Source organism: Melanaphis sacchari, unplaced genomic scaffold (genome assembly GCF_002803265.2).
Source record: "Melanaphis sacchari strain LSU unplaced genomic scaffold, SCAv2.0 Contig84_pilon_pilon, whole genome shotgun sequence".
NCBI classification, from domain to species: domain Eukaryota; kingdom Metazoa; phylum Arthropoda; class Insecta; order Hemiptera; family Aphididae; genus Melanaphis; species Melanaphis sacchari.
In genome coordinates, this window is record NW_020271599.1 from 1,014,246 (window position 1) to 1,035,455 (window position 21,210).

General features: G+C 24.7%; 3 protein-coding genes and 1 long non-coding RNA gene across 5 annotated transcripts in view; 2 read left to right on the forward strand and 2 right to left on the reverse strand.

Moving 5' to 3' along the window:
* Positions 1-3,875: 3,875 nt before the first annotated feature.
* On the reverse strand, positions 3,876-4,372 carry LOC112602197. Its single transcript, XR_003115098.1, has 2 exons — positions 4,332-4,372; positions 3,876-4,261 (listed from the first exon to the last, which is right to left on the reverse strand). It is a non-coding gene; the product is annotated as an uncharacterized LOC112602197 (long non-coding RNA).
* Positions 4,373-4,920: 548 nt separating this feature from the next.
* Positions 4,921-7,737, forward strand: LOC112602168 (4-hydroxybenzoate polyprenyltransferase, mitochondrial). Its single transcript, XM_025350124.1, has 7 exons — positions 4,921-4,932; positions 5,001-5,253; positions 5,328-5,494; positions 6,041-6,188; positions 6,883-7,076; positions 7,147-7,335; positions 7,410-7,737. The coding sequence occupies exons 1-7, from the start codon at positions 4,921-4,923 to the stop codon at positions 7,545-7,547; spliced, it is 1,101 nt and encodes a 366-aa protein (XP_025205909.1). The 3' UTR covers positions 7,548-7,737.
* Positions 7,738-7,776: 39 nt separating this feature from the next.
* On the reverse strand, positions 7,777-9,155 carry LOC112602194 (COX assembly mitochondrial protein 2 homolog). The gene is made up of 3 exons (XM_025350153.1): positions 8,881-9,155; positions 8,744-8,815; positions 7,777-7,964 (listed from the first exon to the last, which is right to left on the reverse strand). The coding sequence occupies exons 1-3, from the start codon at positions 8,959-8,961 to the stop codon at positions 7,851-7,853; spliced, it is 267 nt and encodes an 88-aa protein (XP_025205938.1). The 5' UTR covers positions 8,962-9,155; the 3' UTR covers positions 7,777-7,850.
* A 5,676-nt stretch (positions 9,156-14,831) lies between these two features.
* LOC112602154 overlaps positions 14,832-21,210 on the forward strand; it is a 59,480-nt gene continuing 53,101 nt past the window's right edge. For both annotated transcript variants that reach the window (XM_025350103.1, XM_025350104.1), the window contains exon 1: positions 14,832-15,261. In XM_025350103.1, coding sequence (XP_025205888.1) covers positions 15,082-15,261 — 180 coding nt within the window. In that variant the 5' untranslated portion in view covers positions 14,832-15,081. The remainder of the gene's footprint in view (positions 15,262-21,210) is intronic.

Sequence of the window (21,210 nt, forward strand, 5' to 3'; positions counted from 1 at the left end):
AAATTAACCAATGTGTTCCATTGTATATGCGCATATTTGTTATTTACCCTCAATAATGGTTGTGATATCATATTTTTATCTTTTTATTTTGAATTTAAAACAAGTACTAAATGGTTTTATAAAAATAATTAATTTTCCATTAATTTTGTGATCAAAATATAATATTGTTAGATACTGTATTAAATAAGAATATACTCAAAATTAGGTATACCCTCTGTTCACATAAGTAGATTACATTTTGTGACACAGTATCAAATATATATATAATCTTGAACTCTGTTTTCCAAGCACAAAATTAATTAACTTAATTAATGAGCTAAATAAATTGTAATCATAGATATTTATGTTCCAAAAGTCTAGTTTCTTGCTAGGAAAATATAGAAAAAATATATGTGACAAATGTTGTGAATACAAACCTTAAAATTATTATTTTGATATTTTTTTCTAATTTATTTTACATTCCTATGTTTTCAATATACAGATTTATTTTCTACTTATACTCTAATTATTAATATTTTATTTATTATTTATTTAGTATTGTTCATTTAAAATATAACAAGAAGTTAGATCTATTGATAATACTGGTAAAATTTAACCCATGTATATTTATAAGTTACATATTTGTTTAATCTCAATTGTGTCAAGTTGTGTGTGCTTATTTTATACTAAATACATTATTACCAAAAAGGTGAATTGAGCATTAAAAACATAAATTATAAATTAAAATTTATAATTTCAAAAAAAATGGCATTTTAATTAATATAATTTTGCGTAATAGTAATTGAACATTGTGTTATTCTTTTAATATATTACTTTTAGCAAGCAAGCTTAAAAATGTTTTTATGAGTTCCAAATTTTTGTATTATTATAGCGTATTGTGGTATTTGCTTCAAATGCCTATAATCTATTTTTATTTTTTTTTTTAAACTTAAATAAACCTATCTTATTGTATCATTGATTATTGTGTAAATATTAAGTCTTTAAAATGTAGAAGAATACTTTTATTTTTAAGCTATGTATGCTCAGTTTGATAATTTTAATACTATTTATACCTGTTTATACATTAATGATTTATATGTTTGTATATTTTATTTATGATCCTAGAAAGCTCATGACGGTACTTTTATACAAAAAGAAAAATCATATTTATATAAGAAAATAATATAGTTTAGAAAATCAATTAAACAACATTTATGGTGTAAACTAAAATATTACATTTATTAGACTGTTTATTATTATTATTGTGTACTTTAATAAGTCTTGTTTGACTAAAATAGCATGTCCATTGTCCGTATGTATATTTTTAATTTGTTAAGTTTAAGACTGATTTTTTTTTTTAAGGAAATTTATATTACTCAGGACCTACCTATTTTATATTATTTTGTACAGCTTGAATTAGTCGTTACTTGATATTCTATAAAAAATAATTGGTAAATTTGTCTTTTTTACATTTTTTAATAGTGTTTTATTGAAATACAATCATTGATAATGATGAAATTTATGTTTTTTTTTATAAAATGTAATATTTCTGATACTAAAAAAAATTTAATTTTAGTATAAAACCACTCCATATTATTATTTAGTATTTAATGGTATTTTATGCATAATAAGGATTAAAGGATTAAGGTATCCAGTTACACATTATTCCTCATCTAAATTACTATTAAATTTACAGTTTTAGATTAACATTAAATTATTATATTAATCTATTTAGAAAAATATCAATTATAACTTATAACTGTCTTAATCATATACCAACTGTCATCTGATATAATAGAAAAATAATTTTTACAGAAATACCAAAAAAAACTCTAAATTAAAATAGATGTTTTTATTTTGAAGAGAAAATGTGCTTTAGGGCTTGAACACATTAATTATACCATAACAATGTATGTGTAATAGCCTGGGAGTATTTGTTCAGATTCTATTACACTCATTAAAATATAATGTTTGATATATTGATAAACAATGATTTTTATTTAAAATATATGAAGACTGAATATTTTGAAAATAGTTCAACAATATGTTTTCCCAAAATTCTTCAAATTTTAATATTTTCAATTTTCTATGTGGGGTAAATAAAAACTTAACAAGTTCAGCTAGTCAATTAGTTTTTTTTTTTTTTTGTTTTTCAAACAATTATTTGATAGTATGATATTTATTTGACTGTGTCTAAAATAATGAAATTTGAATGTAAATATTGATTAACCCAATGGCCACATAGTGGCTGTAGTGCTGTTTGAGGTTCACCAACAAAATTGTAAAAATTAAAAATATTATACTAATAAGTAGGAAACGGATTTAATTGTAATAAAAAAATCAAAATATGTACATACATATGTAATTATTCTTATCAAAATATGTAAATATCATAAAAATATATGAGTATTGAAAATATTTTATAAATAAAAGTAAAATGTAGATGTATAAAACTATGAGTATTATTCCGGAACAAAGCAATGAGAAAAAACATCATGATTATTGTTAAAGGTTTACAAATGAAAAATTGCAATGGTTTGGTCGGAGAATACTCTTGTATTGACTAAAAGACCGTTCTATGTCAACAAATGTGATAGGGACATAATTCACGTTTACTATATCAGAAGGAGTGAATTCAATGTTCAGAGATCCTTGTTGATTTTTACCATTTAAAATATATGGGATGATTGACTTTAATGGTTTGAATCCAGAATTTTTTTCAATTATATTGGCAAATTTTTTTTTAACTGTTTCTCCTATGTGCCCTCGAGTTTTTTCTAATTTTTCTGCAGACTTTTCTATAATACTAATACTTTTTATCAGAGACATGTTTTTAGTTTACAATTGTTTAATTGTCTGGATCAAAAAACAAAAATTTGTAGAAATGTATCTCAAGTTTTTTAAATTAATATTTTGCATCAATGCATTTGCTTTTTCAATATCTGTGTCAGATTCAGTATCGAAATGCCATTTAGATATAGGTAACGTATAATATTTGGTGGTTGTCAAAAATTATTAATCTTGTTGATTTAAACGAAGCAGAAAATGTTTATGATCTATAAAATTAATGAAAAAAATCAAAAATTACTAAAATATGTGCCTACCTACTTATTTACCAAATATGTAAAAATATGTATTTATACCATAATGTGTAAAAAAAATGTAAAATAAATTTAGGTTTATTTTAATTAGAATGATCTGAATCGTACACATTTTTTATTAGATTTAAAATATCTTATTTCAATAAAAATAATATGTATTTACAATTAAATCCGTTCCCTACTGATAAGAAACCACTATTCCAATGTGTTCTGGTGTTCCGCCAAACATAGTGATTATGATGATGAATTTGGACCATTTGGTAATAAGCACATCAGCTATTAAGCTTATTTTTCTTTTTTTACCTTATAAAAATTAATCAGGCTTCATATATTTTCAATTATTGTTTACATTTTACCCTCAAAAACGTTAAATCAATCTATAAATGATGAATATTTTTTTTTTTTTTTAAATAGGACTATTAATATTATACTTGTGGCGCATGGATAGAGTCTAAACTCAATGTCCATTTTAGAGATGATACCATCAAATATGTTCTAAGGTCAAGAGTTACAATAAAAATAAATATTGAGAGTGTGAGACGTAAAACGCGCATCGGATAAGGAAATATTGTTCTTATTTACAGTTCGTCAGTTTCACATATTCTTTTATTAAAAGGAGGAAAATTGAAGTCCAATAATAACTTGGAAGTCTATTAAGTTGAGACGCGTGGTATGATAAGGAATGCGCTACTTAAGCAAAAGCCTATACATAATAATTTTTGAAACATACAATTAATCATTTTTGACATTGCATTTTAATTTATATTTCAATTCTAATTCATATTTATAAAAGTATAGGGATCAGATAGGTTTGACCTGTTAATACGTAACAAGTGTGAGGGCACAGGCTTCTCTTCAAGAAGAGATTAAACCCGTTCATCATGTCCCATATGAATCTGGAAGAATCGATGATGGCAACTGTTAGGATTGATTATATAGGAAATATCTCCACTCTCGTCATGCAGTCGCTACGTGATAAACACACAGTCGACAGTTTAATCGCTCATTTTTCAAGTAGGTATTCATGATACTTCTGCGGCACGCGTTTGATCAATGAAGTTTCTAGAATGTTTTGATTTTCCATCCGTGGAACGATGTGAAAACTGTTTATCCAGTACGGATCCGTGAGCGAGGGTAAAAGATGTATATCATACAGCGGCATCGGGTGAACCGTATCAGAACTAAAATCGTTTGTAAATAAAAAAATACAAGTAACAACTAAAAAGAGAGATAATTTGAAAATCGTATCACCTTTCTGGGTATTATTATTTATTTTTTGGTTATGTAATTAAACTCGGTTGGAAATTATAATGTTTAATGATAGCGTAAGTTAATACTGTAGTCGTCTAGAAATATCAAATAATAATAATAATATTAATATTAATGATATTATTATGTTTAACTGTTTAGCGTTTAAGTAAAATATTAAATAATATTGTGTAACGTGCTTGTGAATAATGTTCATAATTTACAAAAACAAAAGCCTTATTTATTCTTGTATTGTCTTTAATATATTTCATTACAACCGTACATGCAGTAGCAGCAAAATTTAATATTTTAATAATTATACATTTCTGATTAGTTTGTATATTGAATAGTGTTTTCTGTGTTATTAATCATTATTGACGGGTAATTATTTATTACGCGGTCTTTATCATAATATTGGTTTGTTTCAATAATTATTACACCGACCTTGGGCCGCGGTAATCTGGACTCCAAATTTTCGTTTCAAGTTTCAACCGTGTACCGTTCTGAAAATGAATATACCTACTACGAATTGTGGAATTATTAAAATAAAATAATATAATAACGTAGTCGGTTGGAAATAAATTTGGTTGCAATGATTGTTCAGGTAATTTCAATCAGTTCTACTAATTGCAATTAATATCTTTCTCTAAAATAGCCACTTATTTTTTTTAGATATTTGCCAGGAGAATTGGAACGAAATTAAAGTTACATGTCAATCATGTTTACTACAAAACCCTATCGACTAAAAAAAGTAATACTTGTGTTCATCAATCGTTATTGTCCAATACAAAACTTGCACGATGTTGCTCAGTGAATAGCAAGGTCCTCGATACCGAACAGACCAAACCTATGAACCAACCAAAAAATAAAGTTATCAGCACGATTAAACCATACTTAGAACTTATGCGATTCTCTAGTCCCACTGGTTTGAAAATTATATATTCTTTTAATATTAAATCCTTTGATCACAAAATATTTAGACTATTCATTGGTTTTTAGGATGGTTGCTTTTATACTGGCCATGTACGTGGAGCATTGCTTTAGCTTCAAATGCTGGTGAATTTCCAAACTTTGAAATGCTTGGCTTGTTCGGTTTAGGAGCAGTCATGATGAGAGGGGCTGGTTGTACAATAAATGATATGTGGGACAAAGATATTGATAAAAAAGTAAGTTATTAACTTACTTATTTAAATCTAAAATAATAACTTAGATTAGGCTGTCTTTGACATAAATCAAACTTTACTAATGGTTTTATACTAAATTGTAGAAAAAGATTTATAATTAAAAATAATTTTTTTTAATTTACCTAATTGAATTGTATAATGATATATTTATGTAATCCATATTAAGGCATTTCACATTTTAATATAGTTTAAAATTAAAGAATCAAATGCTGAAATGCACTAAGCTATCTAATAAAAAAAAAGGATATTTGTTTTCTGCTAAACATTGAAAATTATGTTCTCTTACCATTTACATGATTTAATAATATTTTTAGATTATTTATCTTAGACATTTTTATACTTTGTTTTAATAAAATGTTTAAATTTAATTTATTTAAAGTTTTAGGAACTTACTTGCATACTTGTCCTCTTGTATATTCCACTGTACATAATTATTTTGTATACAATTGTTTTTTATTTATACACACAATAATTTAAAACATTAAATAATAAACAATAAGCATTTTTTTAGTAAATGAAAATTTTTAGGTTGAAAGAACAAAAAATCGACCTCTTGTCATCAAATCATTAAGCATGTTTGATGCATGGGTGTTCTTAGCCGGTCAGTTGGGTCTCAGTCTTATCGTTTTGTTGCAGTTAAATTTGTATACTATTGTGGTCGGAGCTAGTTCATTAGGTAAGCTTAATTTTTCTCATTATTAGTTATTGTATCAGTTTGTATTAAGCTAATCTAATTATGTTTTAGTAGAATGTTATTTCAATAGTAAACTATAGAATTAAAATAAAGAAAAAAATCTTAGAAATTTATTTTTAATTTAAAAAATAATAAAGGTTTGTTATTATAATTTTTCAGATTTATACGTTTTTTTTTAAACTATATTTATGAAATATAAATAGTTGTAAAAATTAAAAGTATATTTTTCTATGTTTACAACATCAAATCAATTATTTTTAAACATTTAATGTTTTTAATAATGCACAATTTCTATTTCTATGATCAAGTGTTTTGTTATTGTATATTTTTAAATATACTATAGGCAAATTGACTATTATATATTTATATAAATGCAATATTATGTTGAAAGAACTTATTTTGGCAAACATAACAAAAATAATATATTGATAAAATTGTATATATAAACAATAACTGTGATATTATTAAAAATAATAGGTTCTAAAAGTGATATATTAGAAAATTAAATTTGTAATAAAATAATATCTATTTTTATAATTTTTAGTCTAAAATGCATTTTTAATTACATTTAATTTGCCATAATATATAAATATTTTACAAAGTACTTATATTACTTTAAATATCTGAAGAATGCAATAAAGCAAATAATACTTCTATTTAATTTTGTTTGTTTCAGTATTAGTTACATTATATCCACTTATGAAACGTATAACATATTGGCCACAATTTGTATTGGGTCTAACTTTTAATTGGGGTGCTCTATTAGGCTGGTCTGCTATCCACTCTTCAATTGACTTTACTGCCTGTCTTCCTTTGTATGCTGCTGGTGTTGCTTGGACACTTTTCTATGATACCATATATGGTCTTCAAGTGATAATTCTTATAATGCTTAAACCTTATATCTAATAATAATCAATAATTAACTAATTTATTTTTGTAGGACAGAAAAGATGACACTAAGCATGATGTTTACTCTACTGCAGTTCTGTTTGGTTCAAAATCAAAATTTTGGTTGACGTCTTTTGCCACCATATCATTGAGTAGCTTAATTACTTGTGGTGTTAATACTGGACAAATATGGCCCTATTATTTGGCAGTTGGTGCTGCTGGTGCTCATATGTTTAATCAAGTGAGTTGAATGTTATAAATAAAGTATAAATCTAATTAATAATAATAAAAAAATGTATAATTTTATGTAAATAGGTCAGGACGTTGGATATATATAATCCTAAAGATTGTAAAAATAAATTTGTGTCCAATAACCATGTTGGTTGGATTATGTTTTTGGGAATAGCATTAAGCACATTATTAAAAACACCCGATGAAAGTGAAAATGAATAAATATATAGGTATTTGATACTTATCTAATAAGTGGTAAGATTATACAATTTTTTCTTACCAAAATATGACAAAAATGTATCGTTGTTATTTTTTAAGTTATTTGATTACATGGGGGAAACTATACTTGTTTTTTACTCTTTAATTTTGTATTTTAAATTATTGTTGATATTTTGTGTATTTCATTTAAGTTCCTAAAAAAATCAAAGGAAAATAAATAAACTAGTCACAATTATAAACTGCTATATTTTATTATATTTTTTTCAATAATTTTTACCTAAACCTATATACAACAAATTGAATATCTCAATTCACAATTCCTTTTTCTCTATCTGATTTCATTTCTGCTAACATCCTTTGTCTTACTAGAGCTTGATGTTGTATTGCTTCTTGGTTATTTTTTAGACGCTTGGCTTTTCGCTGAAAATTTAAAGTTTTTATGAATAAATAGTTAAAAATATTATACTACTTTATCAATATTAATAATAATTAAAAAAAAATAATAATAAGAAAAAAATTATTAGACATCAATAAAAAATATTTTTATTTTGTACTGTTTACATCTCCAAATGGCTATTTTTAAGTTTGGCAAAATTTTAATACTCTATCCAGCATGCGATAATACTAACTCTGTGCATCCTACTCAAAATTGTCATCAAAACCAGTTGCATATGGGATAGTGAAGAACAAGATTTTTATCGGATTGATACAAGTTTTCTCACTGAATATTTTTATTAACCTCACAATTCGAACTTTATTCATTCAAAAAATAATATTTTAATATTTAATTTAATTTGTAATATATTTAAAAAAAAAGTTGTTTTATTTTGACTGGAAGTTATGTAAAAAAATTTTTTCAAAAACGATGTATTTTGAATAAATTAGTAGTTCATGATAAAAAAAATCAGTCTGTATATTGATGGTATACTATTGTCCATTTACAAAATTTAAATAGATTAAGCTATCAAAAATAAACCAAACTATAATCAATAGGTACAACTTTAAACTAAATTCTTAAAAATACATTTTATTATCTATTTTATAAAATATTATGACATAGTTATTTAGATATAAAAAAAATCAAACAATATTTCTTATTTAGTAAGTATATAATATAAAAAAAAATTAACACTAGTATAAAGTAATTATTATTCTGGTTATTGATATAAAGGTCTATAGAATAATTATAAATAATTTACCTCCAAATGAAAACAGTGAACCATTCGATCATAAGCTTTATCACATCTGCCAACAAATCTCAAAACTTTATGCTGTAATTCAAATCCAAATAATCGAATTGCTTAGTTCAATATTATTCATGTTAATAGTTTCTTACCTCTATATTACAGTTTTTAAATTCCATGGTTAAGTCATTACATTCATCAGTGTGCAAGTGTGGTGACAAATCAGGATGCATATTTTAGATTGTTCTTAATTTTATTAGAAAAACAATAGTTGCCTAATTGAATTTATTTGTTTTTATATATTTACAACTGATTCTATGGTAATTAAAAATTATTCAACATTCTAAATACCTGAATTAAACGAAAATAAACTCATTTTAATCACTAAAAACATGATTACACAATTTACTGCAATGAGTGTACCATGAAGACTAGAGATAAGGACGCCAAACTCTGCTGTTCGCCTGCACAAAATTTGGTTCTATAAAACATAGCACACTAATTTCTCCACCAGTCTGCGTGACGGTCAAATCCGAGGCTGGCTGGAGTATAATTAACCCGTATTAGATAGGGACATACTTGATTTTATTACCTTTAAAAAATTATAATTAAAAAACTAAAAATCGTATTAAAATTATAATTACACCATCATATTTAGCGCAAATTTATCTTTAAGAATAAATTACAAAAAAAATATTAATATTCTGTATTTACGTTATACATTTTGTTTTTAAATTAAGTAGATATTAATTAGGTATTTATAAAGACAATAAATGTGTTAAACTGGTGCAATGGTGCATATTATTTTGTAGTAGTAGATATATATTTAGACACCGATTGATTCACAAAATTGAGGAAATATTGATAAAAAAGTTGATAAATGATTGCATTAAAAAAGTTCATAAGTTTATTATTTGTCAAGAGATGTTAATGCTTCTAAATAATATTATTGGGTAATAATTTAACTAATTTTAATAATGTGTATGTGTTTTATTGTAAAAAGAGCCAGCTATAAAGATACCATGGCTAGTAAGGAAAAAACAAAAAAAAAAAACAGGAAAGTATCCAAACTATAAAAAATAATAATTATGTAAACGTACATCTTATCCTTTTATATATACATTTATTATGTAAATACAGTATACTACTATATTTTTGTTGTAATTTATTCTTAAAGATAAATTCGCGCTGAATACAAAGGTGTAGTTGTAATTTAAATACGATTTTTAGTTTTTTAGTTATAATTTTTTAAAGGTAATAAAATCAAGTATACTCCTATCTAATACGGGTTAATTATACTCCAAGCCAGCCTCGGATTTGACCGCCACGCAGTCTGGTGGAGAAATTAGAGTGCTATGTTTTACGGGACGGTTTTTGTGGTAGAGTTTGGCCTCCTTATCTCTAGTCTTCGTGGTATAATGTATCAATCGTATATATACTATTGACTGAAAAAAATTTTAAATTTTTTAAATTTAACGAAGCAATAAGATTACACCCATGACGCTATCTATCTAGTGTTTTAATCGACTTTTTAAAGAAATATTCAATAAAACACACTTAAACGTGTTAAACTCGTGTTAAAAATCTGTAAACTTTGTTGTTGATTTTTTTTTTTAAGTGCGGAAAAAACTATATTTAATCCTAAATAAACCAAGGTAGGCTATAAGTGAATCAATCAGTTTTGTGCACAAATTTAGATACACTGATTTCACCGTGAATTAAGGTGCACTTAAACCGAATTTACTGTTATAATTTAAAACTTTTGAAATTAATTTTAGAAAAAAGTGGTGTTTTACAGTATTTTTGTATGACATTATTGCATAGAATAATATAAGAATGATAAGCTAATAACCATGTAGTTGATGCTTAAATAATATATAAAAAAAAAAAAATTATAACATTAAATAATTTGTTTTTTACTTTGCCCCAAAAAAAAATTGGCATTTTACATAATGCCTAGGTATTTAAAAAAATACCTAAATTATATGTAAAATAATATTGAAAATCCTAAGTTTTATTTACATTCACTAAAACCGGTCGGCAATATGCATAATACCTAGTCATTTTGCAAAATACCTGAATTATCCATAATGCCGGTAACATATATATTATATAATGATAACTATTGATATATTTTAATTTTTGTTTATTTTTTTTTTCTGGTACCAAAATCGGACACATACTACTAGTTAATTATTAGTGAGAATTAACGTATTGAACGTTTTTGTACAGATTTCGTACTGTTACTACGATGTCATTAAAATGACCTACTGAGGATTTACCACTGCTGATCGTCGTAATATTATGATCATAAATTCAAATTGAAAACTAAAAAACGCATAGATATAATACTTTAATATAATAATTTAGCGCATTGTCCGGTGAGTGGCAGAAATGTGCCGATTTTCCCAAGATTATGCAAAACGTATAATGGTAATTTAATCCTTGTCGTCTGCAAGTTAGGTTAGGTTTTATGAATTTTCATCACTAGATAGCGATATCGTATACGAATTTTGTTTTTATTAAGTTTTTCACATTTTTTACTCTTGAAATCTATAAATTTTTAATTAATAAATTATAGTTAAGATTATATTTTTATCTTTCTAGATTTTGCTTGTTTAATGTAGAACAATGTAGAGAATTCTGTATACTACAGTGTTTCAACATTTTAAATTGATCAATTAGAGACTTCCTCATGTATATTGACTTACCTATTGTGTACCTACTATGTTATAGCATATCATATTAAATAGATACTATGAATTTATTCATAAATTTCATCTACATTATTATTATTTGACTTTATTGGATGTGCTATTTTTTTTATTATTTTACAACAATTAACAAGTTCTATCATTATTACTTATTAGTTAATTAAGCTAAGAACATATAGGTACTTACTAGCTTAGGTAGATATACCGTATAGATGTCAACTATTGATGAAAAAGAATGTAAATAGTATGTAGTAGCATAGATTAAATATAGTTAAATATATTATATTATATTTAATCTATGGTACCTAGTACTTAGTAAGTACAATGGTTATTCTTGTCTTGGTTTATTTTATTTGTAATAAGTTATAAATTATTAGTAACTACCTACCTGCTATAATATAGCTAGTAAGAAATGACTAACAAGTAGGTACCTACTCAGTCAAGCTATATGTCATTATTTGTGTCATATACTCATATAATTTCTATTTTGTACCTATCTTATTTAATTTCCTAGTTCCCATTTAATATCTACAACTAGCAGTGGCGGCGCGTTAGGGTAGACAATGAGACATAGTCTTCCCAAAAATCCCAAAAATATAAAACAATTTAATTAAAAAAATTAGTTATTTATTATATGATATTATACCTACTATATAAGTATTTTATTTGTTCATAATTTTATAAATAAAATGTTATTTACACTGATTCGTCTCTACAATGTCTGTGTGAGTAACGACTAACGAGTATGACTAAATAATAAATATAATATATAGTATAATTTTATTTATATCTTATCAATAATTATGTAATCGCTCCGTTGTCGCCGTCAAATCGGTCGAGACATATTGAATTGTGTCTCACTATTGATGACGAGGGCTTATGACATGGTAAACGGGGACGTAGTGGGGTATTACCAAAATTATATGCATGGACGAGACATGTCTCAACGTAATATTTTAGTAATTTAATTGCACATTTGCATTCCGATTGTGGTTAATGGCACACGTTTAATGTTTATCATTTTTTCTTAATGAAGTGATATACATTTAAAACTTAATATGTCAGATATTATTGATATTATTTTAAATAAAGGTCTTGGTTCTTTTTCGCAACAAAACAAAATCGGCGAATTAATTTAAATTATATTCAAATATAGTTATTTTATGTAATTTACTTTTTTTTATGATGATCTAATTTTTAAATAAATTTTATATAACACCATATTATCTTTGGTTGTCTTGTTGTCTACCCTACGAAATTGTTCACGCGCCGCCACTGACAACTAGTAATTCTTTAAGGCTTAGAGTCTAAGCTATAAACCACAAGCCTTAATTTTGTTAGTCGTTTAGACATTATAAACTATTTTTTTATCATTATGAGTATTTATTTTTTATGATGTGAAAATTATAAAGGCATTAATTATGTGCAATGTAATAGAAAAATATTCTATTTTCAAAAAATAATAGAAATCATGTGTATTAAACATTTATCATGAATGAAGAGCTTACTAATGAATTTAACATCTCTAAAGTTGTTACTACATTCGATTAAGTACCAACATGTTCAGTAATTAGTACCAAAGTCAGCATATTTAATTTTCATAAATAATCTAGTTACCTAACCTATTTTATCTTCCTATAATCGTAAAAATTGGATAATATAAAAGAGGTATAATCGAATTTATAAGCGTATGTATAGTGTATACTTAACTGGGTAAGTATTTAGTACCTAGTAAGTGGGTTAGAACCTACTTACCTATATCACCATAATTATATGTGTACCTTTGTATTGTTGTAACAATAATTATATAATATATTTTTATATATTTCTTATAAAATTATTATTAAAAAGTTTTGATAAAATCAATTATTATTTGGCAGACACACAATTGTACAAAATTAAATTGAATAATAGATATTCAATGTGCCGAGCAAATTGAAAAACTACTTTTGACGTACCTATTGTCAGAACTGATATCTAATGTAATTATGCAAGAGCTGATTTGGTTGTCAAATGACTACTTCCTACTTCCTAGGTATCTTTTATTTTATTTATTTTATTTTTGGTGGTATATAACACTGAATGCAAATTGAATTGGTTTTGCATATTTTCTTCCAGGTTTAAACTTTATTATATTACTTAGTTATAGCCTTAGTCTACATACATATCTAAACATGTATGATATATATCAATTATCTGGCACCTAATTTTTTTAATATAATATTTCATATAATTTATTTTTGTAGTTTTTGAACCAATCGATTTTGGGTATATTAATTTACTCAATATATAATATATATATATATATATATATAAATACGAATTAAACAAAATGGTATCATGTATATGTGTAGTATATATTTTATATTTAAAAAATTTAATAGGTACTAGAGTAAAATCCTAATTAATGTTAAAATAGTAGATTTATATTTTTTAATGTAAGTAGGTATACACATTTAAATTTTTTAAATTACTTTAAAGTGTCAAAAGCTTTATTTTAATTTTTCAATCTATAATTTTTATTAGTAATAAAAACAATAAGTAATTTAATTAGGTGAATCTTATTTTTTTTGTATTTAAATAAATTCTAGATGGAATTCATTGAAAATCTATGGTAATATAAATATTAATTTAAATCAAACCACGGTGAGAATAATAACAGTTATTTAAAATAGCATCACGTAGGTACATATTTTATTTGTTTTTATATTATTAAATTATTCACAACATTCTGGGAATAGTGTGGAAATAATAATGCTGGACCAGTGTATTTGTTATGATGTGCTTGGGTCAGTAAAATACTGCACAGTGGAAACTGGAAAGGGCAGTCGGGAGCGATTTGAAAAATGAATACCGTTATTTTTCAACGGGCTGTATTATAGCAGTGAACGTCAAATATAACGTTGAGAAAGTCATTGAGTCGGATTTGTGAGTGGGTCATTTTGCTCGGCCCTCGAAGGGCACGCATAAAATATATTATAAGATTTTATTTTTCAAACGGACCCGTGAAAGTATTGTGTTAAGTCGAAAAGCTTCTCCTCTCATGTCCAACCACTAGAATATTGAACGCGTGTATTCTGTATAGTATAATATTATAAATATACACCCATAAAAGTATAAAACGATATGCGTTCGTTGTGTTGAGACGCAGACGTGTATGATGGCAAACAGAAATATGCAGTGCATTATAGTGTGTTACGGCGGTCTAAGAAGGGAAATAATAACATTTTCTTCAGAATTATGTGGGAAAAACAAACCTTATTGCTGCACGGTAGGGGAATGATTCTAAATTTAAATACACAATTTTGGCAAGCTGTGTCGGACGGTGGGAACACCATTTGTTTAGGGACCCAGACAGATGGACCATTTTATTTCTGGATCGACGACGACCGGCCATTTTGCTATAGCCACACGCGCACTCTTTATAACCACTATAAATATTATCATATTATTATAACAGTTACCGTCACAAAAATCTCGGCCCGCCGCAAGGAATAATAAAAATAACATGTTTGTGCGCACCGATTTTTAACGACGTATCATTATTAAAATATTATTATGTAAAAACAATTCGTCACGTAGGTGACTTTTAAATTTTTGTTTTTTGGTTAACGGAAATTACACGTTGATCTCGTGAACATGTTGATGGATGTTGATTTTGACGATGATACGCCAAATCGATGCACTACACTCGTTTACTATGCATGGAAAATATTCACGTGCTTGTTCCTGCACGTGTTACTCGTCACTATGGTCGTGCTGTATTGTTTGCTCGGGGCCTTTGCTTTTGAACGTCTGGAATCAGCAAATGAAATTGAAGTAAGTTTAATTAAAAACATTGTTTAATAATCATGGTTCATAACTTCTAGCATTTACGTATTTTTTTTAAGGGACCCTAGAGATGCCCGCGTGAGTTTTAAATTTATTTCAGAAAATCAAAAAGCTATTTACGAAATTTACATTTGCATATTTCTAAGTTTAAACTATAACTTTTTAAAGTATATTTCAGTACAGTATAGCCTTTAAAACGTATTTTTTCTTAATAATGAGAAGCGAGAACAATTTAAATACTCTTGAGTACCTAACCTATTCTTCTTCTTATGATCAACATGGGGTATGAGGCTTCGCGGCCAGCTCTGATCAACATTTGCAACAATTATACTGGTTTCCTAATTTCCTATTATCGATGAAATTATCAAATTGCCGGCAGTACATTCTAGACAAGTCGCAAATAAAGATAAGAAAACCACTAAAATTGTAGTAAATTGACTAGTATTTTATTTATCTATATAGTTTCTATAGGTATTCTGATATCAATATTTTTATTAATTTTGAAAACAGATAATTACTTAATACTTAAAATCTATCAGCTTTTGATTTTTCGAATTATTTACATGGTCAATTATTTCGTACACTCGCAGCTTAATTTTTTTTTTTATAGTAATTAAAGAAAAACAATCCGTTTTGAGCCGTCTTTAAAATATTGTTCATAAATTTGGTGAATGTTTTTTTTTTGCATATTTTAGCATTTTTGGTACATATTTAAGAGTTTATACTATGAATGTTTTTAACAGCATTTTATAACGCTTATAACAATCTTTTTAGAGCTAAAAGTTATGAGCTCTGTTAATAATAATAATAATAATAATAATAATAATATTATACTTAAATATTTTTAAGTGATTTATGTTTATTATAAGTATTAATTATTAAGAGTTTATGATAATGACGTATCAAACGAAAAAGATAGGTATTTATTTTATTATTTTATTCATTTATTAGTTTCAAATTAAATATGATACGATTCTTTTAAATAGTATAAAAAATAATCGTACTGACTTATAATAGTTTGCATTTGAATATAAACATGAATTAAACTTCAATTTTTGTATTGTAATGTTTAATTTTTTTTTTTTTTAAAAGAACTTAAACAAAGAAAAATACCTATTTTTTTTTAAAATTTCAAATTATGTAATAATTTTATTTAAAAAAAGTTAATACCTTTCGAGATAATGAGTGTTTTTTGTTAAAATAATCGTTTGTACTTGAGGATGAGAAATCTCTAATTTTTTTTTTTTTTAGTTTATATTTATAAATGTCGATTAAAATTATTTGCTGGGTAGAAATATACTTTAAAATGGTATATATAAAGCTTCTCTTAAAATATTAATTTCTCAATTAAAAAATTTTGAAAATCTATTATTAAAATATTTTTTATTAGCGTTTTAAGTTAAATTTTAACAAAGTTCATAAAAATCGTAAAAAATAATTATTTTGTAGTTAGAATTTCATTTTTTTTGTTTTTTTAACTAAGATTTAAAAATTGAATGCAAGTTTCTTCACTAGTTTTTCAACCTAAATAGGTTTTATATATATTTTATAAAGTTCTATTGAAAAGTCAAATTCATTTTTTATGAGCATTTCAAGTTCAAATGCTTACATATGTTTAAATTATAATTTTCATTATTTGATAAAATTTTCAATTTTTTAAAACTCTTTTTAAGTTATTTATAGGCATGAAAAACTTAAATTTTTTTTTAAATTTTTTTTTTCTATAAATGTCAATAAAAAATTATTTTTTGGGGTAAAATTCTTGAAAATTGAATACAATATCTCATAAAAGTTATTCTTATGTTTACATTAAGTTATTAAAAATGCATAGGCACAAAATATTTTGTTGTTAAAAATGTATAAACACTTTCCTTTTTGTATTCAAGTTTTGAAAATTTTATATAAAATTCTTCATAAGTACCTAATTTATATAGAAATCATAAAATTTAAAAAATGTATCTGAACAATTTTTATTTTTTATAAACAAAATTTTAAGTTCCAATCAAGACGGGATTACTTATTTAAACGATAAATAATGATATGTCAATTATTTTGCTATAATTTAAAAGCATAACTGGCGGGAACTTAAAACTTTATGCATTTTATATTACTATGAATTTTACGATACACAATAACATTTTTAATTTACTTTACAATATTGTTTAAAAATGTATTATTACTGTTTAATGGCATTTACAGAAATATGTTAGTAATTTTGTGTTTTTATGTTGATATAATATAGTATAAATATATACGAGTATTATTATAATAATAAAATATTAATAATATAACAAATGCAATATTTTCGGAAAAAATAATATTAACTTACCATAATATTAAAAGTAAAATAAATTACTTTATTAGCTATTTCAAAAAAACCGAATCCGGACATTTCGCCACGACCGTTTCACTGTTGGAATGTTTGCCACAACTGTTTCGCTGTGAAGAGAATCCCCCACAATTTATTAATAATACCAATAATGTACTTATACATAATTATTACATATTATACAACAATACTAAATTACTACAATTATGATATATTTTTAAATCTCGCCACCAACGTCACCCGAAATTTTATATGCGTTCGTCCCTAATTTACACACCTTGAGTGTGAAATATCAATTTTGATACGTTCCTTAATTAAAATCAAGTACTTATTATCACCACTACAGTGGAATTTTCAGCTTTAATTTCCGTGTGTGCATAAATATGCAGTTCATTGGCGTGCGCACGGAGTATACGTTTACTTATTGTTGGGAAGATGTTTTTTTTAGAGTACCTATATTATACGAACAGAGTTTCGTAAAGACGTAAAATAACACTTTTGGGGAAAAAAATAACAACATATTTTGTAGGTACGAGTTTTAATAATCTATTTTAATATCATGGAATTATTGTATGTTTTTCGTTTTTAATAAATACGTTTTTAAAGAAATATATTTATAATTTTCAACATAGAAAAAAAATATTAAATACCTATTATTTCTTAGGTAATAAAAATGGTTGTCATAAATATTTAGGTAACTCAATACCAGTCTACTCGCACCTATAGTGCAGCTACATTGTAGGGTTTTAATAGAAATTTAATAACATTTTATAGCTAATAGTACTTTTTCTTATACGCAAGTAGGTATATGTAACAAGTATGAAAATAGCTGAATTTTGGATTTAGACCCTGCAAAAATTTGATTGTAGGTACTACGAAAGAAATTATCAAATAATATATGTTGTTCCTAATAAAGCAATTAGGTTAAATAATTAAAGCTGAGTTATAGCAATGTAAAAAATTAAAATTTTAAAATATTTATAATTAACTTCAAAATTAAAATATCATTAAAAACCTAGGTGATTATCTGGATAATATTATTGTCTTTTAGTTTGATAATAGGTCATTTTATTGTAATGTTAAAACTAACAGTATAAAATAGATTTTGCTTAACACAAATTTGTTATATTGTACGTTAGTAAGATGGAGATAAGATATGCGGATACAGCGTCCTCTTGTAACAGTTGACCCACTTGACATCTAATATTCAGCCAAGCGATACCCACTTAGTACTTACCTACCTTTTTTTTATTATAAAATTATTACTAAAGACAGTTGTGTATATAAATTTAGCAATACGAGTATGTATTACAAAAATGACGTATTCACTATTTCCAAACTTCTTTAAAGTTACTAAAAGCTTACAAAAAAATTGTCACTGTGTATTTTTTTTCAAATCTATTCAAAACTATTTTGATTTTATCTCCAAGATTATCATAAAATGTACCACAAAATGTCCATTTTTAGAATAGTGGGTTTTTGAATAGTAACTTCTTTATTGTTACAATGGTAACATACATAAAATTCAATATATTATTCGAATGAGATTTTTACATGATGTAGTTAGGAATCATATTAGTATTCATGGATAACATTTTTACGATTTAGGATTTCGTTTTTAGAAATAACCGAAATATTATTCACTGTCATTGAAATCTAAAATACATTTCATTTCATTTTTAAAAATAGGTATTGAAATGTCAAAAAATTTCATCTTTAATATTAAATTGTCATGACAAATAAGTATATTTTCTGATTGATTGTTAATTTTTATGAAAAATTTAAAATTAATAGCTTAAATTTTTATTGGTTTGTAATTATTAATTATTTCTAATTATATATATTATACGTATAATAAAATAAACTATAAAAAGTAAAAATAAAGGTAAACTATTATTGTCGTAGTTTTGGCATTAATAGCACCATAAATATTATGCTCCACAGTTAAATTGTTTACATTTTTAAATGTAAATAATACCTAATTTAAACTTTCACAAATTTTTAAATTTTGTAATGTTTATTATTAAAGTGGATTGTCAATTTTATATTCATTAATTTTGCTATACAAATTTAATCAATTTTGTTAATATTAGAAAACAAGTATATAAATATTGACCATACTGATGCATCAAATATTAAAATTATACCTTTCATTAATTACTTTTACATAATTTTAATGATTTATTTATTAAATTAAATAAAAGGTTATTTTTTTACAGTTAATCAAAACAAATTATACCTACACCATTTTCTTATAATTTTTCGTAATTATTATGGCTTAATAAATAATAATTATAATTTATTAATATAACTATCAGATAAATCGTTTATAATACATATACATGTAAATATTTATTGTTATTTGTATTACTATAAACACAATAAATACAGATCATTAAATAATAATAGATTATATTAAAAGTATAATTAATTGAAAGTGTTTTCAATAAACATTTAAGTTATATAAAAATAAAACGAAAGATCTATAGTTGGAATTTACACTGTTTTATTATTTGATTAGTTAAAATTTAAATACGAAAAAGTTAAAAGTACAATAAGTTTTAATATGGTATCTATTCAATATTCATTCTAACTAAGAGTATAAAATTGGATAACTCCATTTTGTTAAACAAACTTTTTATGGTATAGTGTCATACCTATTTCTGCCGCTATGCATTTGTTTAAAGAAACGATCAAGTATTAATTTTGTGTATTTAATCTTACTAAGTACTAAACAAAATAATTATGATCTATACAGTAGATCTTTGATATTCCAGACAAATTCAGACTGAGCATCGTACGGATTACCTGAGGATTTTCAAAATAACCTACTTTAATGATTAAGATTTTTATTTTTAATTCATTACCTTTATATTTATTGCACTTTAAATTACAAAAATGATAAATAACTTTAACACAATGAATTGAAAAAAAAAATGTTTATAATAATAGAACTTAAGTATAGCAAGTAGTCAGTAATTTTTTTTTTGAATAATACTTTTATTTCCGAACAAACTACAAATACATTTACGAACAAATGTTCTTATGATGTCCGGATTACAGCGTCCACCGGATTATTGGGGGTTCGGACTATTGAGGCTCTACTGTATACTTATTACTTATATATAAATACACAATATAAATAATTATATATTATTTAATTTATATATTAATATGCTTTAATAACAGTAGTTATTAATTAGTGATTGTAGTATAAAAGTTTAATGTATTATTCTTTTTACTTTACTGTATTAGTGATGCATTAAAGAAATGTGTTGAATCGGTTTCCTCTTCATAATAAATTTTATCTGTACAGTATTAAAATTGTCAATTAAACATAAATTAATTTAAAATGAGCATTACCTACCATTAAATAAAATAAACGAAATTATTGATTTACACGTGATATGAATGTAGAGCTTTTATGATAAATCGGGAAAAAATTAAATAACGGTATGAGGAGAAGATTAAAATACATAAATACAGTAAAAAAAAAAAACCATATTTTTACCGCTAACAAACTAAAAAAATAAAACAGGAAGATATAGGATACTTATATTCTTGTTAATAGGTGTACAAAAAGTGCCACTCAGCATAATTGGTTTCTC